At 43.3% G+C, this 16,851-nt stretch overlaps 1 protein-coding gene across 1 annotated transcript in view; it reads right to left on the bottom strand.

Moving 5' to 3' along the window:
* Nucleotides 1–583: 583 nt before the first annotated feature.
* Nucleotides 584–16,851, bottom strand: part of mctp2a (multiple C2 domains, transmembrane 2a) — a 30,577-nt gene continuing 14,309 nt past the window's right edge. The window contains exons 17-22 of the mRNA XM_056416845.1: nt 10,885–11,004; nt 9,760–9,801; nt 4,991–5,100; nt 4,779–4,888; nt 3,528–3,625; nt 584–1,448 (exon numbers count right to left, since the gene is read on the bottom strand). Of these exons, the coding sequence (XP_056272820.1) occupies nt 1,389–1,448; nt 3,528–3,625; nt 4,779–4,888; nt 4,991–5,100; nt 9,760–9,801; nt 10,885–11,004 (540 nt within the window). The 3' untranslated portion in view covers nt 584–1,388. The remainder of the gene's footprint in view (nt 1,449–3,527; nt 3,626–4,778; nt 4,889–4,990; nt 5,101–9,759; nt 9,802–10,884; nt 11,005–16,851) is intronic.

Raw genomic sequence — 16,851 nt, forward strand, 5'->3', positions numbered from 1 at the left:
GCTGTTTGTCCAGAAAAATGTCCAGAAGTGTCTATAAATTATACATATATATATATATAAATTGTCTCCACAATACATTTTACAAGAGGGTGTGTGTGTGTGTATATATATATATACACACACACACAAATAATAATTAGAAAAACTAATTATGGATGAGAAAATTTCCAGAGGATATACGACACCCTCTTCTTGTAAAACGTATTGTGGAGCGACAGATCGGAAAAAACCCGGAGAATATGTGTGTGTAACCATTAGATAGGCCAGGTGATTTTAGTGGAAATGTAAAGCACTAAGTGCTGAGGATGGAGAGAGTACTCTCTGTGAGATGAGCTCTTTCTCTCTCATCTGGACCCTGTTATTGTGAGAAGGCAACAAAGCAATGCATTAGGAAGCACACTGCAGCTACACAGCTTTGATGTGAGCTCGGTAACCAAGGCACAGCGGTGGCCGGTGTGTGAGCTCGGTTCCAATGGCTGTGTTGTGTAATCAGATGTGTTTACTGTGTATTCAAGTAAAGAAATGGTGTAATCCATCCTCACTAGAGTGCAGTCATTGAAATAACACGGGCAGAAACAAGAGCTCAAACTGATCAAGATTGTTTACTTAGGATTGCTGAGAATTCTCCATTTGATGAAGAAAACAAGATACGGAGTGAAAATAAAACTCTAATTAATCAGTCTAACATATTAGTTACATAAAAAGTCAGCTTGCAATAAAAACACATGCAGTACATAAATACATATTTGCTGCGAACATTAAAAAAATAAGAAAGCAGAAAGAATTATATTATATACATTAAAACCATACCACAAAAAGAATAGCATTCAGTACTCTGTCCTAATATGTTAAGTGTGCGAGAAACATATTGTGAGTATAACTTTAAAATCAATTGCGATATATGAACTTTTGATTTTGTATTGCATTATCACAGGTAATAAAAGAACATTTCCATGGTTTATTTTCCATAAACAGTTATGGTTATATTAAATTAACTGTGTAAGCAAATTTCTCAGGTTTAAAAGTTCAGAATTTAAAAAAAATAGTTTTAAAGAAGCAAAACAGTGGAGGTCTAAGGTAAACCAAACCCGGCGATTTGTATTCCTTTTCTAAATTATTTGGCTCTCTTTTCTTTACCTCCGGGCTGGTGATTGACAGCGCCATGTGCTGCCCTTCTAGCTGCTGCAGTTCACAGCTTCTGTCAGGGGGGCGGCCAACACACAAGCCAGAGAGCAGGCCGGCTGCCCCTCAGAGGCAGGGGGCAGAGTGAGGATGGTGTGGGGGGGGGTGCTCATGGGTCATGGGCTCTGCTGGCACCGGAGCATTGTTCTCAGGTGGACCGCGTCGTAGCGTATTCACCAGCAGAGCAGCCTCTCATCCCGCCGCGCTTACCTTTTCTTCCGCGGCTGGCTCTGGCTGCTGGGCGCCCTCAGCGCGCTGTACTGCACCTGTAAAAACAAACAGGAGTTTGGTCAGGGGCAGGTAATCCGAGCTCAGTGGAGCGCACGGTAATGGCTCCCCTGAGGAGAGCCGGTGCAGGGGAAAGCGAGGCGGGCTCGCCTGTAATGAATCATTTTTTAAACACAGGAGCAGAGGGGATTAATCACAGGGAGGAAGGATTTGAAGAGTCAAGGGTTCCTACCAGTGTGCCGCCCGCCCCCCCACCCCCTCATGCTGCACCACAATCACAATATTAGCAACAGAAATCAACTGTTGGGATGAGCTGCCAGGCCAGTGAGGGAGTTGCAAACTGCATAATCATTCACTAAGTTATGTCCCCTGAAGGAAACTTTGTTCACGACTGTGAAGCTGGAGGTAACCGACATCGGGCGGTGTGTAACTTTCCTCACGGCGTTGAAGACCCTTGGTGAGACTTTGATTTCTTCAGAGATAAACAAGACCTACAATGAGACATTTGAACTAACAATCTTGCTTTTTTTTCAAGCGTAAGATAGATTCTCTCATGTTTCAGTATTTCTTTTGCCAGAAACGCTTAGATGTTTAAGTACATTTACAAAATGAATGCATGTTGTAGAATCAATAAATTGTTCATAGTTTTCTCAATACGACCCAAATCCAAACAGGACTCCGGTTAAACTGAAAAGGAGAAGAGCCGGAATTTGAAAACTTGCTTTTGAAGCGTGCTTTCTGAGCTGCAACAATACGGCGAATCTGTTAAACTATATGCTAATTAGCTGGTCTCCATTATTAGAACGGGAGATGGGAAGTGGGAACAAAGTGACTTCCTCCTGCAGCAGAACATGAAACTGTCCTCAGAACTGACAGATGCTTCTTCTTTCAGGACGGACTGTTGTCAGAAGTCCCCGTTTGAGGCAGACTTTGGAGATGTGCACAGGCACTAATTACCAAGTCACATTTCCAAGAAAGACAGGAGTCCATTTTCAGCCTTTGTGGTGTTTGTGTGTCCACACCTATCTGAGGCTTGAAGTTCCAAGTCGACAAAAACTAAATATGTGGTTTATTGTTTCGAGTCTCCTGTGTGTATGATGTTCAGGTGATTCTTCACAGCACATAATGAAACGTACTTATGAGGAATCTTAAGGGTGTTTTGTTTGTTTCATGATTGGAGCTATTCTCAAGATGTAGTTTCTCCTTTAAACCAGGCTAAAAAGTATTGTTTCCATGAGATTTGAAAGAGTCGTTTTCAAAGCTCAAACATTGTCTCCCAATGGGGAAGAAGACGTACAAAGGATTCTGAATCAAAATGTATTCACCACCTTGTTTTGCCAACTCAGTCAGCCAAATCTCAAACAACACCGGCTCCCTCCCACATCACAGAGCAGTCGGCGCCGGCTCGCTGCAGGAGGACATCAAGGGTGCAGCAGAGGAACAGACTCGGGTGAGAGTGTCTTCCCAGATCCAGACTGTCAGGATGTCTCGCTGAATTCAGTCTGGCGAGTTACCTGGGAGATGAAGGCCCTGTGTGGCACTTCATTTCCTGTCTGAATTCGGAGTCCGGGAGCGGCGAGCACCCAGCACCACTTACAACACCCTGACAGCTCCCCTCAGCTCTGTGATGTAAATGCAAATGACATATCAGCCATGGCTAATATGTACTCGCATACGGCACCCGGCAAGGCGGCGGGCGCTCACGACTACATTAATTGCCTCTCCCACCCTGAAGTGACTGAGGCCACATCAGAGTTTCGGCGCTGACTGTTGTGTCAGCGCCGTCAGGAGCGCTCCGCCAGCCCTCGGCCAACCACTGACTTTAATGTCACAGCGCTTCAATCAGACGGACAAAACTGTTAATAACGGACGAGGCTGCAGCAATATGGCCGAGGACAGATCTGAGCATCTTCTCACTCGGGCAACACGGAGACGACATGGACCTGCACCGAGGAATAATTGGGCCAGGGCTGCTTTAAGAGGCGAGAGTCCATTAATAATCAAACAAAGGAGCCAGAGGATATATTTCCACAACACTTGGGAATTCTGGTACAGCAAATAATGCAGGCATCTCCAGGGAATTCCTTCCCTATCTGTATGTAAAATTGGACCCGTACCTTTTGAACATCAGAAGGCACCCTCTTGAGGAAATCCAGTATTTCATTATGGTCAACAGTATATGGGTTGCGCAGCTTCTTGGTAAATTTGTTAACGCCTGTGAAAACAAGAACACATTCATAAATAAAGATGTCATACCTACCAGAATTTTTTTTTACAGTGTCAAAAACAAACAATAAAAAGTGTTGTGTAACCCTATCTATATTCTCTAGAGTAGAGTTCCCACCGGTGTATCAGCGAGAGCATTTTATGATGTTGTTTGTATTGATTCCTTTAGAGGGACTGATGGAATTCAAGCCAAACCAAAACAATGGAGAAAAGTTAAAGCAATACGTAATCAATTAAAGCAGATGAATAAGGATAACTGTGATTTGAAACTAAGACACACATTTATGAAAACTTCTCCTCACTTTTGTTTGCTTCAGCCTGATCATTTCTGCATATCTATATTTACTTTGCACATGGCTGCATACCACAGGGAAACTAAACCATATCTCTGGGGTCCTGTAATGGGACCATTATATTCTCAGCTTGGTACTGCCTGTACCTCGACATGCAGACAAAGAACCTAAGGACTTAAATATGTGCAAGCAACTTGAAAGGCTTGCCTTGCAACCACAGAGATGGGGGTTAACTGGGGAGGCAGGAGTGTCTCAGACTGTGTGTTTTTTGTTTGATATGTTGGTTTTTTGGTATTGATCGTGTTGAAGGCAGTGTGGAAGTACAGTGGTTGTGGGCTTTCAGCTGGAGGAGGAGAGCCCGTTAAGGGTAGCATATCTCCCTGACCACTGAGATGACGGTCTATTCTGTATGACTACAACAGATAATGAGAGGCTAGACCAGGAGCCGACAGACTGCCCAAGGACATCATGTATTATACAGCTTGCTACTCTATCTCTGCTTTGTTTCCACACAAACCTTAGGCCTCTGCTCCATCAGCCCACACTGAGCGGAGCAAAGCTCTGCAGCTGCCTGATCTCTGTGCGTCTGCAGAGGTGTAGGCATGGCAGAGTTCTGAAATGACTGTACTTTATTATATCATGGATTTGTAGTGAAGTTGTGTTTTACAACAATGGCACAGCCGTTAGTTTATAGGCTTGTCGGCATGTTTTGGTCACAGTAATGACAAACTAAATAGTGGGATTTTGTCAGCTGTAAAATAATAGAGTTTTTAAATTGCACAAACGTTTATATTTTTTATTTTTACAATTTGTATGAATGTTAACTTGTTTGTTGGATGTAGAACTTACCCCATATCAGCACAATGTATCGCAGTGGGATGAAATACAACAGAGATGTTGTCACAAACAGCACCAAGCAGACCAGGCACGACAAGAAGGGGGTAGACCAGTTGATTATGCTATAAAAGGAAAATTGTCAGATTGATTGAAGTCCAATAAAAAATAATGAATGAATAAAAAATAATAAAATGTTTAGCATAAATATAAGATGGTCAAAATACTTCTTGATTCGCTCTCCGATGTTCGCGATTTCATCCAAAAGGTTCTGGACAACCAGCACTACTTCCTGCACCATATGTATCTTATCCATCAAACCCTTTTTTCCGGATTCCTAAAAAGGAAAAAAAACACTGTATGTCAATTTTTGGGCAGGGTAGACAAAGAGCAGTTTATCTCCGCTGTGCTATTATGTGTGATTTATCTATTGAATGGCCCATAATGAGAATACACTGTACATCTTCAGACTACGCTTTAGTAGATGAGACAGACTCGGGGCTCTGAAGCCGTTATGTTGACGGCTGAGAGATTTCAGCTTTTGTCCGCCACACACACACACACACAATAGAGCTGCTGCACAAGTGCCGCACAATCAAGACTCTCTGGCAGATGAAAAGTACACAAAATGGCCCTCCACAATCAGCCACACGAGACGACAAGCAGCGCAGGGGCCTCACGACTTAGGAAAGATTCCTTCCCAGCAGCCTGCACGGGACAAGTTTACACATGTTTTTACGAATCCGTCTGGCTTGCTAACCCAGCCGAACACTTTCTCTGCGTGAGAAGAACACTTCACCCGGCTTAGAACACCAGTTGGATGGGTTTCACTCTTTTCACTCGCATGATTCTTGTCTACGTGTCAACGAACACGGTACATGAAGTATGATTTGCTTTTAATGCACTGATATAATGATGACTGAGCCTGGCAAACAAATACATCAACATGCAAGGGGGTTAGAAGGGTCTCAAAGTAAAACATAAATGTGATCCCATCAAGGCTAGAAATAACAACGTGTGTGAAGCCTTGCAGAAGCAGAGGAGTGACCAGAGATAACACGAGTAACACGAGCTAAAAAGAGCTGAGAAGCCTCGCATCAAAAGGAGGAAATAATGACAGGAATGATGACAGAGGGCGGGAGAGGAAGAATGAGAGGGACTAAGGGGAATGAGAGTGTTGGGGGAGGGCGCTCTGATGGACCCGAGCAGGAGGCTTGAGGATGTCTATATGTTTATGTTACAAGTCAGCCGCAGCCTGTGTGCACTGACGGGGTCCAGACACAACGCCTTTATCAGGGCTTCGTGGAGCAGCCCCTGGGAACACACTGTCTGCCAGCACAGAGACTCCCCACTGCCAGGCCAACTCTTCTCCACGAAAGGCACAGGAAGAGAGCAATTCCCACACTAGCGGAGGCTCCCCCACGAGGCTCGGGTCTGGACAGACACTGGAGGCTGAACGTTGTCCAAAAAAGGAAAAACTATCTCAAATATGCTTTCAGATTAACATCTCAGGGTCTCATCATGGGGAAAGAGGACTATCTGTGTTTATGCATCATGTTACTCCTCTCCGTTGCCTTGGAGGGGGAAGAGGAGGAGGAGGAGGAGGGGGGGGAGGAGAGGGGGGGGCAGAGCAAACCTCCATGCATGTCATTTACTCCACATCGGGTGTTAATTGAGCTCTCTATCCTCAGTTTATTTTGAAAGAGGTGCGCGCTGGTAGACTCCGCTTACGATCTGTGCCGCGAGCACCTGATGGAGGCAGAAAGCCTCGCATTGAGAAATGATGGCTCTCTAGACACGAAGCCTCATCAGTCAGGCTCGCATTCCTTTTCATTTTTCCATTTTAACTTGTTTAAGCGACCAAATTACACAATTTAGAATTCCTACCTAATAAGACACTTGCAAGGTAAATTTAGCCAGGAGTAGAGCCCCGGGAAGAAAGAGAAGAGACACCATATTGGCTTTTCGTTTCTTAGAGGAAAAAACGACAAATAGATGTACTCTGAAGTATGCGTCGACAGGCAAAGCTCTCGTGATTATCATTATTCATGTGCTTTAAGATTCTTGAAGTCCTCCATCTCCTTAGCGACCATAACTGAAGTCCTTCCCACATTAATCATTTGATAATATTCTTTATCTTTGTTCATTTTTCTTTCAGCATTTACTTAAATGCAGCGAAAACAAACATTACTAAACGACCTCCTCCTGAAATGGAAAAGGATGGGGAAACCGGGGATGGACTAAATGAATCCTAAATGTCTACTGATTAGAAAACCTGTGTGAAATCATATTCTCATTTCAGATAAAATTGTAAAAGCTTGCTTTTAAGGTGCGGTAATGGAGAACCAATTTGATCTCCTGCACAAAGGTAAACATACTCTCACAGACATGTGGGGTGTTATCAAAGGATGAAAAAAGCTAATTTAGCATCATTCTAATTAGAATAAACTGTGCCAAATTTGAATTCTTAGGCTGAATATCTTTCGAGTGATTTTTTTTTTTTACAAAGATAAGATGTGCATCGAAATGAAAAACACCTGTGTTCCAAGAAAATTATCTCGCATTGAGATGAAATAAGCAAACAAAAAATTTGCTGGGATAAAACACGAAAAAGCTCTCAGGGGCTTTAATGTGTTGGCGGGTCCGGCACAGATCACGACACCGGCCGTGTGTCTGACTGGTGTGCTGGAGGAGACCCAGCGGTGACTGTGGACTATCGGGTGAGAGATGGAGTAACCCCCTAGCCCAGTCTAGCGCCCACACTATCAGCACCTCCCCCTCCCCCTAAAGTCCCCTGGGCAAGGCACTGGGAGCAAGTCAACCCCGGACCAGCACTGCCAGCCGGGGGGCAGAGAAAGGGCCGTTTCATCTTCCCTTTTGATTTCTATTGGAGATCTATGGACTTGTTTTGCCTCTCTGTTTCTTTATGTTATGATTAAATATTGTCTATCTGCACAATTGATACCTAAGGCCAAAGGGAAGTGACTTTGCCCACACATAATTTGTAAGCTGTCTCCTTCCCTGAGGACAGATTTGTTCACAGTCAGAGAATCTGTTCTGTATTATCCTGCTGTAACACTGCCTTGCCTTTCGTCTCTCTTGAACATCATGCCTTCACATTCTTGCTGCTCTGTCTGAGGTTTAAATATTTCCTTCCTCAAGGGGGAAAAGGGGGATAAAAAACATATTTGAGTGGTAATCATAACCGTCTCCGAGGGAAAAGCCTTCATTCGCAAGACTACGGGGGGAAAAAGAAAAAGCTTTGAAGTCATCACATTTAACACTGATCACTCTTTAACCCCAAATATTGTTAAAGAATACTTTGATAGGAGGTGTAAAGCTACACTGCATGATATCACATTCAAGTGACAGCAAGACCATAACAAGACTTTCAAAAAAGCCACTTTAAATTAAAGCTGACAGCTTAAAACAAACATGGGTGACTGCTTAATTAGTAAATGAAAGGAGATATTTCATTTCCTCTGAGTGTGAACGGGCTTAGGGAGGCTCATGGAAAACCTTTCAAAAAGCTTTAAGAGTGCGCAAACGCATGCAGCGTATTGAGAGCATCCTAAACCTTTCTAAAAGACACAGCTTTTTTTAGTGAAATAAATGGTAAACATTCCTCTGTTATATATTGAGGTCTCAAGGTAAAGACGAATGTAATAATCATTCTACAGAGCAATGATAATAAATTCAGTGCGTATCGGTAATCCTGTCAGATTCAATATTCATAAATACACAGAATTGTCGGTGTCACTGCTGTTTGTTTAAGCAGCGGTTTGCCTGTTCCTAGCGATGAAAGCAAGTGCGGCTTCTCACTTTGTGTGTGCAGACATATCATGCGAGTTTCATCTGGGAATTAGCCCATCCTTTCAGACAGGATTTGGTGGATGTGCCTGTGTTTTTAAAAGAAGCTGGCTTTTTTTCATAGCCCCAGGTCATCACAGCAGAATATATTGAGCGCATTATGGATATGAATCCTGGGCCTAGACACGCAGCACAAGGGTCATTGCTTGGAGGCTTTGCGTTAGCTCCACACTTCATTGCCATAAAGCAATAATACACATCCTGTTTACTCTTCCTTCTTTACAGAAAACAGTGGGATGAGTGTAATTGAATATTATGTGCTGTGGGGAAGTATAATTTTCAGGCTACTTAAAGATTTCCTGTTGTTTTGTTTTTCAAGAGACACTAGAGAGACACATTAATAAAAGTGATCATTTATGATTTCTCACAAATGAACAAGTGAAAAAGACTGATAACCTTTAGGGCAAAGTAAAGTTTACTGCTGTGTTACTCTACGGTGTTCATTTGTTCTGCTAGTAAAAGGTCACTCTTGACAAAACTAACCTATTTAATGGTACCAAAATTTAACAGCTGTACAAAATCTATTACTGGAGCTGTTTAAATTTGATTTATAGATTTTCAAAGGGCTGCAGTAGCTCAGCGGAGTGTATTTGTTGAGTGACACTGAATTACCAGAGGAACAGAAGAAAGATCTACATCCTACAACTGTTTTATAGATGTTGCCCTCATTTGGGATGCATGGAAATAGTTCTATTCTTAGTTAGAAAAGAGCTTCTGAGAAGAAACTGTCAGTGTAACTATGCTAAAATACAAAAGGAGAACCTGTGTGGCTCTTTGGGTGAATATTATAAATTTTCGCAGAAGCAAGCATACATTTGTAGAATAATAACATCTCTTTGCTGTATCGGGAATTTGTATCCAGCCAAGGCAATGCAGATATTGTTTTGCGAGTCGGATTTTACTGTGGTTATTCAGAAAGAAATATTAGCAGGGTTGACGCTTCTGATAAGTTTCAAAATTATTTTTTTATACGAGCCATTGAGTCGTGTCACTGTGAAATGTTAAAAGTTTGTTTTTATAGTTCATCATAAAAGATATATTTATGTTTATTGTGAAAACAGACGCGATAACATTCCACCAAAACATATTATCCCGTAAAATGTTACAAAGAGACAAGATAAAATACCTTTTCGTCTTCCTCTTCGTCTTCACCCATGCTCGTGTTCACCTGAGAGAAAATAAAGGGTAGAGGGTGATTTCAAACGAACGGGACATGTGGGCACTGGAGCATTTTTAACAAACACCTAGTAATGACATTTTCTTTGAGTACATTCACCCCTATTGGGAGAGGCTTGTTTCCATAGAGACTGCATCACAGGGGTGACCTCACACAAAAGGAGAGGTGAAAGAGGGCCTTCCTCACAAGAGCACTGTCACACCAAAGCAATCTCATTTCTCCACAACATAAGCACACAGAAAAACAGAAAGAGAAAAAACCCCAGAAAAAAACCACATTTAATTTGGATGCTGTTGCCTAGATCACTTTATATCAAGTCATCCCTGACCCCAATGTGTTGCACACTATGACATTGCCTGGGAACAGAGCTGTGTCGTGGCCGGCCAGAGGGTCACAGAGGGGTGGCAGTGTCTCAACACTGGATATGAGGGTGAGCCCGGGCTTTAACATTGCCCAGGGACGGCATCTTTGCCAGCAGCCATAAACACAATCACCGGGCCGGGGATGTTGCTTTGGGGGGGGGGGAGTGTGAGCAGGCCAGGCCCTCGGCTGGCCGGTGAGAAGGCTTACAACACAGTGAAATTGGGGGGCAGTCAGAAGTGTGAACAGCATTAACCTTCACAGACATGTGTAGGGCAAACATCATTTCCATAACAGTAGAGAGAGAGGAGATAGTGACATGTTGTGGAAAGAGCTATCGCCCTGCATTTACAGATGTAACCATAGTAAATCAACAGACTACAGGCAATACACACATTTACAGTAATTTGATGTTAGGAGCTTCTTATTTCTTGGCGTTTCATTGGGCCTCTGGAGAAACTGTAGAAACTAGTTTAACCAGCTATAAACCGTGGAATGCTGCTACAACCGGCTGTACTGTGAAGTGTATTTCATGCACCATCGTTTGTAATATACAGTGTACATGCAAGTGCAAGAGTAATTAATTGACATTAATTTAAAACTGCAAGTTGCCCAATGTGTGCCAAAGGGATTTAATTCCAGCAGGGTTTGACCAGAGTTGACATGCACCTACAGATCTTAAATGCTGAAAGGTTCGGAGTCCTCGTCACTCACCGGGTCCTGGTTGGAGCTGGCTTTCCACGCAGTGAGCTGTAAGTAGTGCCAGCCAATGAGCAGAAGCAGGAAGAGGGGCAGCATGAAGAGCTCCCACTGCCACACGGTCACAAGGAAGATCTGCGAAGACACGGCATGACAGTATAACGCAAAGCCCATCACACTGGAGCAGGGACCTAGCGTTCAAATCTCAGCAAGCCTGTTCCAAAAAATATATATAATGGGTTTAACCACGTCCTAAATCTCATGAAGAGCACTACAGACTGTAAAGCCTCGGAGATTTACAGCCGATGGCAACAGATTTTACTCTTAGTGGTTTGAAAGTAACTGACATTCAGGGACAACTTTTAATATCTTGAAATCCTATTTATATACACCAATAACACTGTGCTGGCAGAGTGCCTTACTGCGGAAAAGAAAGTATGACATGGATAGGCATGGAATGCCGTCTTTTAACTAGCACATCCAATCCTCTTAGATTCGGAAGCTGCGAGGCTCTCTGACGAGGCGCATATGGCAACTGGAGAAGCATTCGCAACATTTAGCCCCTCCATGGCGATGATACTGAGAAAAGCCAAGACCCCTGCTAGAAATAAGATGGATCACACTGAATGAATAATCCCTCATAATTCTGTAAAGGAGTGGTGCTAAGCACGTTGCACAACACCCACTGCATTTCACAGCAGAGCACTAATTGGACGGCTGCATTTAAACCCATTTAGTGACAGCCTAATTAGTCTCCAACTGAAATGATCAGGAATGTGTGAGGAGGATCACACCAGCCGGTTGACAGGGATGAAATACAAATGTCCCCGACAGCAAGCTGAATCTTAAAATCTATTATAGTTTGATTGTGTGCCAATACATCCAACATATGGTCCACTTTTATTTACCGCAGACATCTTTCAAAATGTACATTATTTCTCATGTCTTGTATACAACGTTTTCTATAATGAATTCATCCTTTTGCAGATACATTTCTTCACCTTTCAGGAGTTTTTCTCTCTCCATTTTTTACAAAAGTTTATTTCAAAACATTTAGTAAGAACTGCTAAGCTGAACCCACACGATGATAGCACTGTGCAGCCGAGGCTCAAAGTGCTTGAGGCTGCTTCGACTATGAACAATATGTTCGACTTAAGCCCGAGACAGGATGTGAACTACTGGGGCCTTCAGGCCTCAATAGCAGGTCTGTAAACAGCAGACTGTTCCTGTCATAGCAACCATACAGAGGCTGTGTATGGTGCTCTGGGGGCCAGTCTACCTACTGCCACACCAGGCCTAGGTTCAAACAGCCACCAGGGAAACGTGAACCATGAGTAATGCAGACAACACTGAGGCCCAACTGCCCTAGGCTTTACCACTGTACTGCTTATTATCCCTCAATACAACCTGGGAGATAGTGGGTGAGTCAAAGCGTAATGCACAAACACAGCAGGATGACCAAGGTAAAAGAAAATGAACATTGGAAACAATATCTTATAGCCTTGTTGTTGTTGTTGTTTTACAAGAGGATATTTGAATTACTTAAGCAGCAACATACTAAGCAACAAACTAGAGCTGGTGGGGGATAAAAGAAAAAGGTAAACAATGAATATGCATGATGTGCAGAGGGAGCTGCAGTACATCTCCTCTCTGTTATGAATAACCTACGTCATGTGTTGTCACCTCAGTTCCCATGAGGCGACTCGAAAGCGACGCTCCCCTCACCCCAGAGGATTTCAGCTGGCTGGTGGACAGGTAGCTTGTCATATTCCCAGTATTCTCATAAAAAAGGAAAAAGAAAAGGAGGGGAAATGTGCCTGCAAACTGACACGAGCCCAGCAGGAATGTTGAACCTCCTTGCCCTCGCTGCAAAAGCTGCTACATTAACCACTAAAGTCTAATTGCTTGGTCTCTGTCTTCCTGTGCAAGTCAACAGAGGGAGCCAATTCATTTCCACCCAGGGAGCCGGCAGAGAGAGAATCTGTCACAGGTATTCATAATCGCCCACTAATGCAAATTTCTGCTCACCGCGTTCTGGCTCAGTGGACAAGATAAAAGCCTACAGAAATACAATGCCTTATGTCTAAACTGAGTGCTTAAATTAAGGTCTAAAACAGAACTGTCAGAAATATCTTCTCAATTCCTCCCTCATGGTATGTCGGCCCATGTGTTCAGGATTTACATGCTTTTTTTAACACTAATAAAAAAGATGGAGCGAAACATCTGGGAAAACCTCTCAGATTCCTTCACTCAGGTGCGCAGACTGAGACTTTGCCGTCAGACATCCCGCAGTAATGAGCAGAGGCGGGACTAAACCTTTCCCTCGTCTCCCCACATTCTCCAGAGTTTCTGTGAAATGGAGACAGAACTAATTCCCCACTAAGTGGTTTATGTTTTATTAGCACGCAGCTGAGTGATTAAAGGACATGTTGGACAAAGTGCAACCTCTCAGGCGTAAGTATAAATTTGTATAAAAAAGAAGCCACATTTTAATTGCCATCAAAGAGGCTCCATTTCAGTCTTAAGGGCCTGACTGCGTATTTTTTCATCCGTCAACAATTTACGCACGACAAGTAAAACCTTTAACTTTTTAAACACGGCAATGCTAATATGTTGCAGTATAAGCGGTAACATTTTTATATCATTTCACCAACAAGGCCATAAAGCAACAAACAAAAGTAAGGGAGGTAATAATTAATAACACACCTGAGCATTTAGGTTTACACACTACAGAATTGGATAACAAACGACTTGTAATTGAACAAGTGTTAGTATGCATGTCTGGGAGAAGTGTCTCTAATGTAGGAAAACTCCCATGACAAACACCATTTAGCTGAAAAATGTCTGTATGATTATGCACAGGGTGCCTAGGGAGAAAAAAAAGAAGAATGAATTAATAAAACTATTAGCACACGGTGGAGGAGATGATGGAGATGCACTCTCCTCAGCCACCTGTAAGCGCTTGGAGAAGGGGGCAACCCTGGGCAGAGCAATTCTGCCAGCAGGGTTAAGAACAGCCTGACAGATTTGTTTTATAGTGCCATTAATATGATTCCTCTAAATGCATTCTGCGCCTTCTCATGCAGATCCCCTGGCCAGCAGAATCCAGTACCTAATAATAAAGCACTCAGCGATTAAAAGTGTGAATAAAATAACTTAAAGCTGAGCAAGCATGGCAGCTCCCACCACCCACACTCTCCCAAGAGAGGGAGACGAGATCGTAGCAGGAACAAAGGGACAAAGACACCCTCTAGAAGAGTTCCTACCATCCTGTAAATTGATTAACAGAAGAGGGGGTTGCCCAGTCTACCGACCCAAACTACCGACTGGCAGACGTACCACCAGACTGCGAGGTTGCCAAATGCTCTTCCTATACACTACATCAGATAACGGTCTATAAATATAGGCGTCACATCAGTGTAAAACACAGAATACTGTTGAAAAGCCAATTTAGTGTCGTGTCACAGCATGAGGACATACAATATCATTACAAATCAGCGCACTAAAAACTACTGTTTGTTTCACGTGGTACATTTTAAAATACCCTATGACTATGTACGATACAAAAACACGGAAGATTTAATCTAGGCTGTATCTTCATTACTCTTTTCGGTCTCACTCCACTTGGAAAGCTAGACAAAGCGAGGAGAGCTCCAGCCAGCATTATGAGGGTCAGTCATGGGGGTTGTGGACGGCTGCCAGATCGCGGGAACATATACTGAAAGAGTTTAACAAGACTGACTAACAAGCTGCAGGGTTTGTGCATTTATGTGTATGGTGGTCTCTGCATTGATGTGCGTGTGTAATGGACAGAAGAAGAAAAAAAAGCCAGGATCTGTGTGTGACAATGTGCAAATATGGGATGTATAGAAAATGTATTACAATACAAAAACAAAAAACATGCAAAGTCTTTACTCAGACTGAGATGGGGTTTTTTTCTGGGTGAAATCAAGGGCAGGAAAATTAATCTGCATTACTTCCTCAATTAAAATACAAAAAAAAGAGATTAATAATGAATCAAAGGCACAAGTAGCAGCTCAGCCCAGCTGAAACAGAGTCTGGCTGAGGGCTTATGTCGGGGACAGGAGCGGCAGGCTTTAAAGTAGCTGTAAACGCAGAGCAATGAGACATGTAATTTGTGTTGAGCTTGGGCCAGTGTGGGGACAGGCTTTCAGGGGGTGTCGGAGGCAGAGGAAGCACAGATAAGATTTCTCTTCGGGGCAGGTAGAGTGTGTGGGCAGCCGGGGTGCTCTGAGCCAACGCTGAATAAATATTTCACATACGCTCAGCTCAAGTCTTATCGACTGGGAAGAGAGAGGGGGGGGGCTACATACGAATAAGAGCAATAAAATGGGGGAATCTCATGTCCCTCTTCAGCGGGGTGAAATCGGCTCTAAAAGTCATGGAGAGTATTGCAAAAAATCATTAAATTTGTATATAAAATATGGTATCATGTATAGTAATATTCATATTTAATGTTATTATATTATGCTTACTAAAAAAAAGCTCAACAAAAATATTTTTGTCATAACATCATAGTATAAACAATTCCTTATCCTAAAATTCAATTGTAAAAATATTTGTCTATTTTCACTTGACTCACTATACTTTTACAATTTGTAAAAAAAATAAAATTAAAAAAAAGGCAAGCTAATGACAAACAAATGCCACAGCTTGTGTGACCGCACGCACAGGGCGGTGCAAAAGTGAGAGCAGCTCTTTATCAAAGCACTGAGGAAGAGCAGCCGTGCGAGGCAAAGCATGAGCATTTGCTCACAGGGCCAGCTCTGGCCGTCGTCTCCCCGCCTGTCTGACACATGCCAGGCCCAGAGTAGCGCCGGTACGGGGCTGGAGCAGGGCAGTCAGCGGGGGCCCCGTGGTGCCTGTCAGTGGTGGCGACACTGACCCTGCACTGCAGCACTGGCCACTAGTGTTTAATCCGTGTCGGGAGCGTTAACACTGAGCGACCTCCTGGGTGACAGATCTGCCATGCGAGCCTTTCCCCCTGAGGAGGTGGAGAGGGAGTGGCATTGACTCTCTCTCCCTGTCAGCTCAGCTCACACGGACGTTAACGCGTCGGGGCCAAGACCGGCCCTGAAACCTCCACACTCAGGGGCGGACAGGTCGCCACCTCAGCTGCCTGGGGAGAGGTGTCCTCTGCGAGTCGGAAGGTGGCGAATGAAGGCAGTCAAATATTGTATGGAACACACAATGGGGTAAACGCGAAGCAGACATAAAAATGGCAAACTATAAAGCAACCACGTATAACGGATGCACAGATAAAACCTCTACCGGTTGTATTCAGTGCAGCCAGCTGTTATCTATCTGAGCACTACTTGTTTGTACTTGAAAGTTACTTCATGCTGTCTGATACGAAATAATAGTGAAGAATTCGGTCAGTTTAAACTGAATCAAATGTGTTCGTAAAACTTAAATCCACGTCTTAAAACATGTGAAAATAAGAGAAATTTCACAGCCCTAATGAAGTGAATGTTTCTGGAGAAATCGTAATAATCCCACTAATAAGGGGACATGTCTCAAGGTTATACGCTGCATTCAGCCACGCTTTAGAGCTGTCAACTGATGCACAGCCATTCAGGGAAGCTAAATAATAACATGGTGGTAAATCGGGTGGCACTGCTGAGCAGTTTTAAAGTAGTCATAGCCTATCATTTAATAATTAATAGATATCAGACTCAAAACCATGAATACACACCATCGCCATCACTGTCAACATTTTTTTCTCGACTAGACACGTTCCCACTGCAGTGTGTGAGAATTCCCACAGCCTTGGAGATGGAGAGCATAACCCCATGAGACTGAAGAAACCCACTCCTGAAAGGCCTCCGACTTTTTCAAACGGAGAGAAAACAGATGCAGAGCAGAAACAAGCAGACAACTCACAGGCGTGCACAGTCTTGCTGTTCTCACAAAAGCTCGGCCACACTGCAATGCAGTAAACGACAAATAGGCAGAACCAAG

This window comes from Pseudoliparis swirei, chromosome 6 (assembly GCF_029220125.1).
Source record: "Pseudoliparis swirei isolate HS2019 ecotype Mariana Trench chromosome 6, NWPU_hadal_v1, whole genome shotgun sequence".
Classification (NCBI taxonomy): domain Eukaryota; kingdom Metazoa; phylum Chordata; class Actinopteri; order Perciformes; family Liparidae; genus Pseudoliparis; species Pseudoliparis swirei.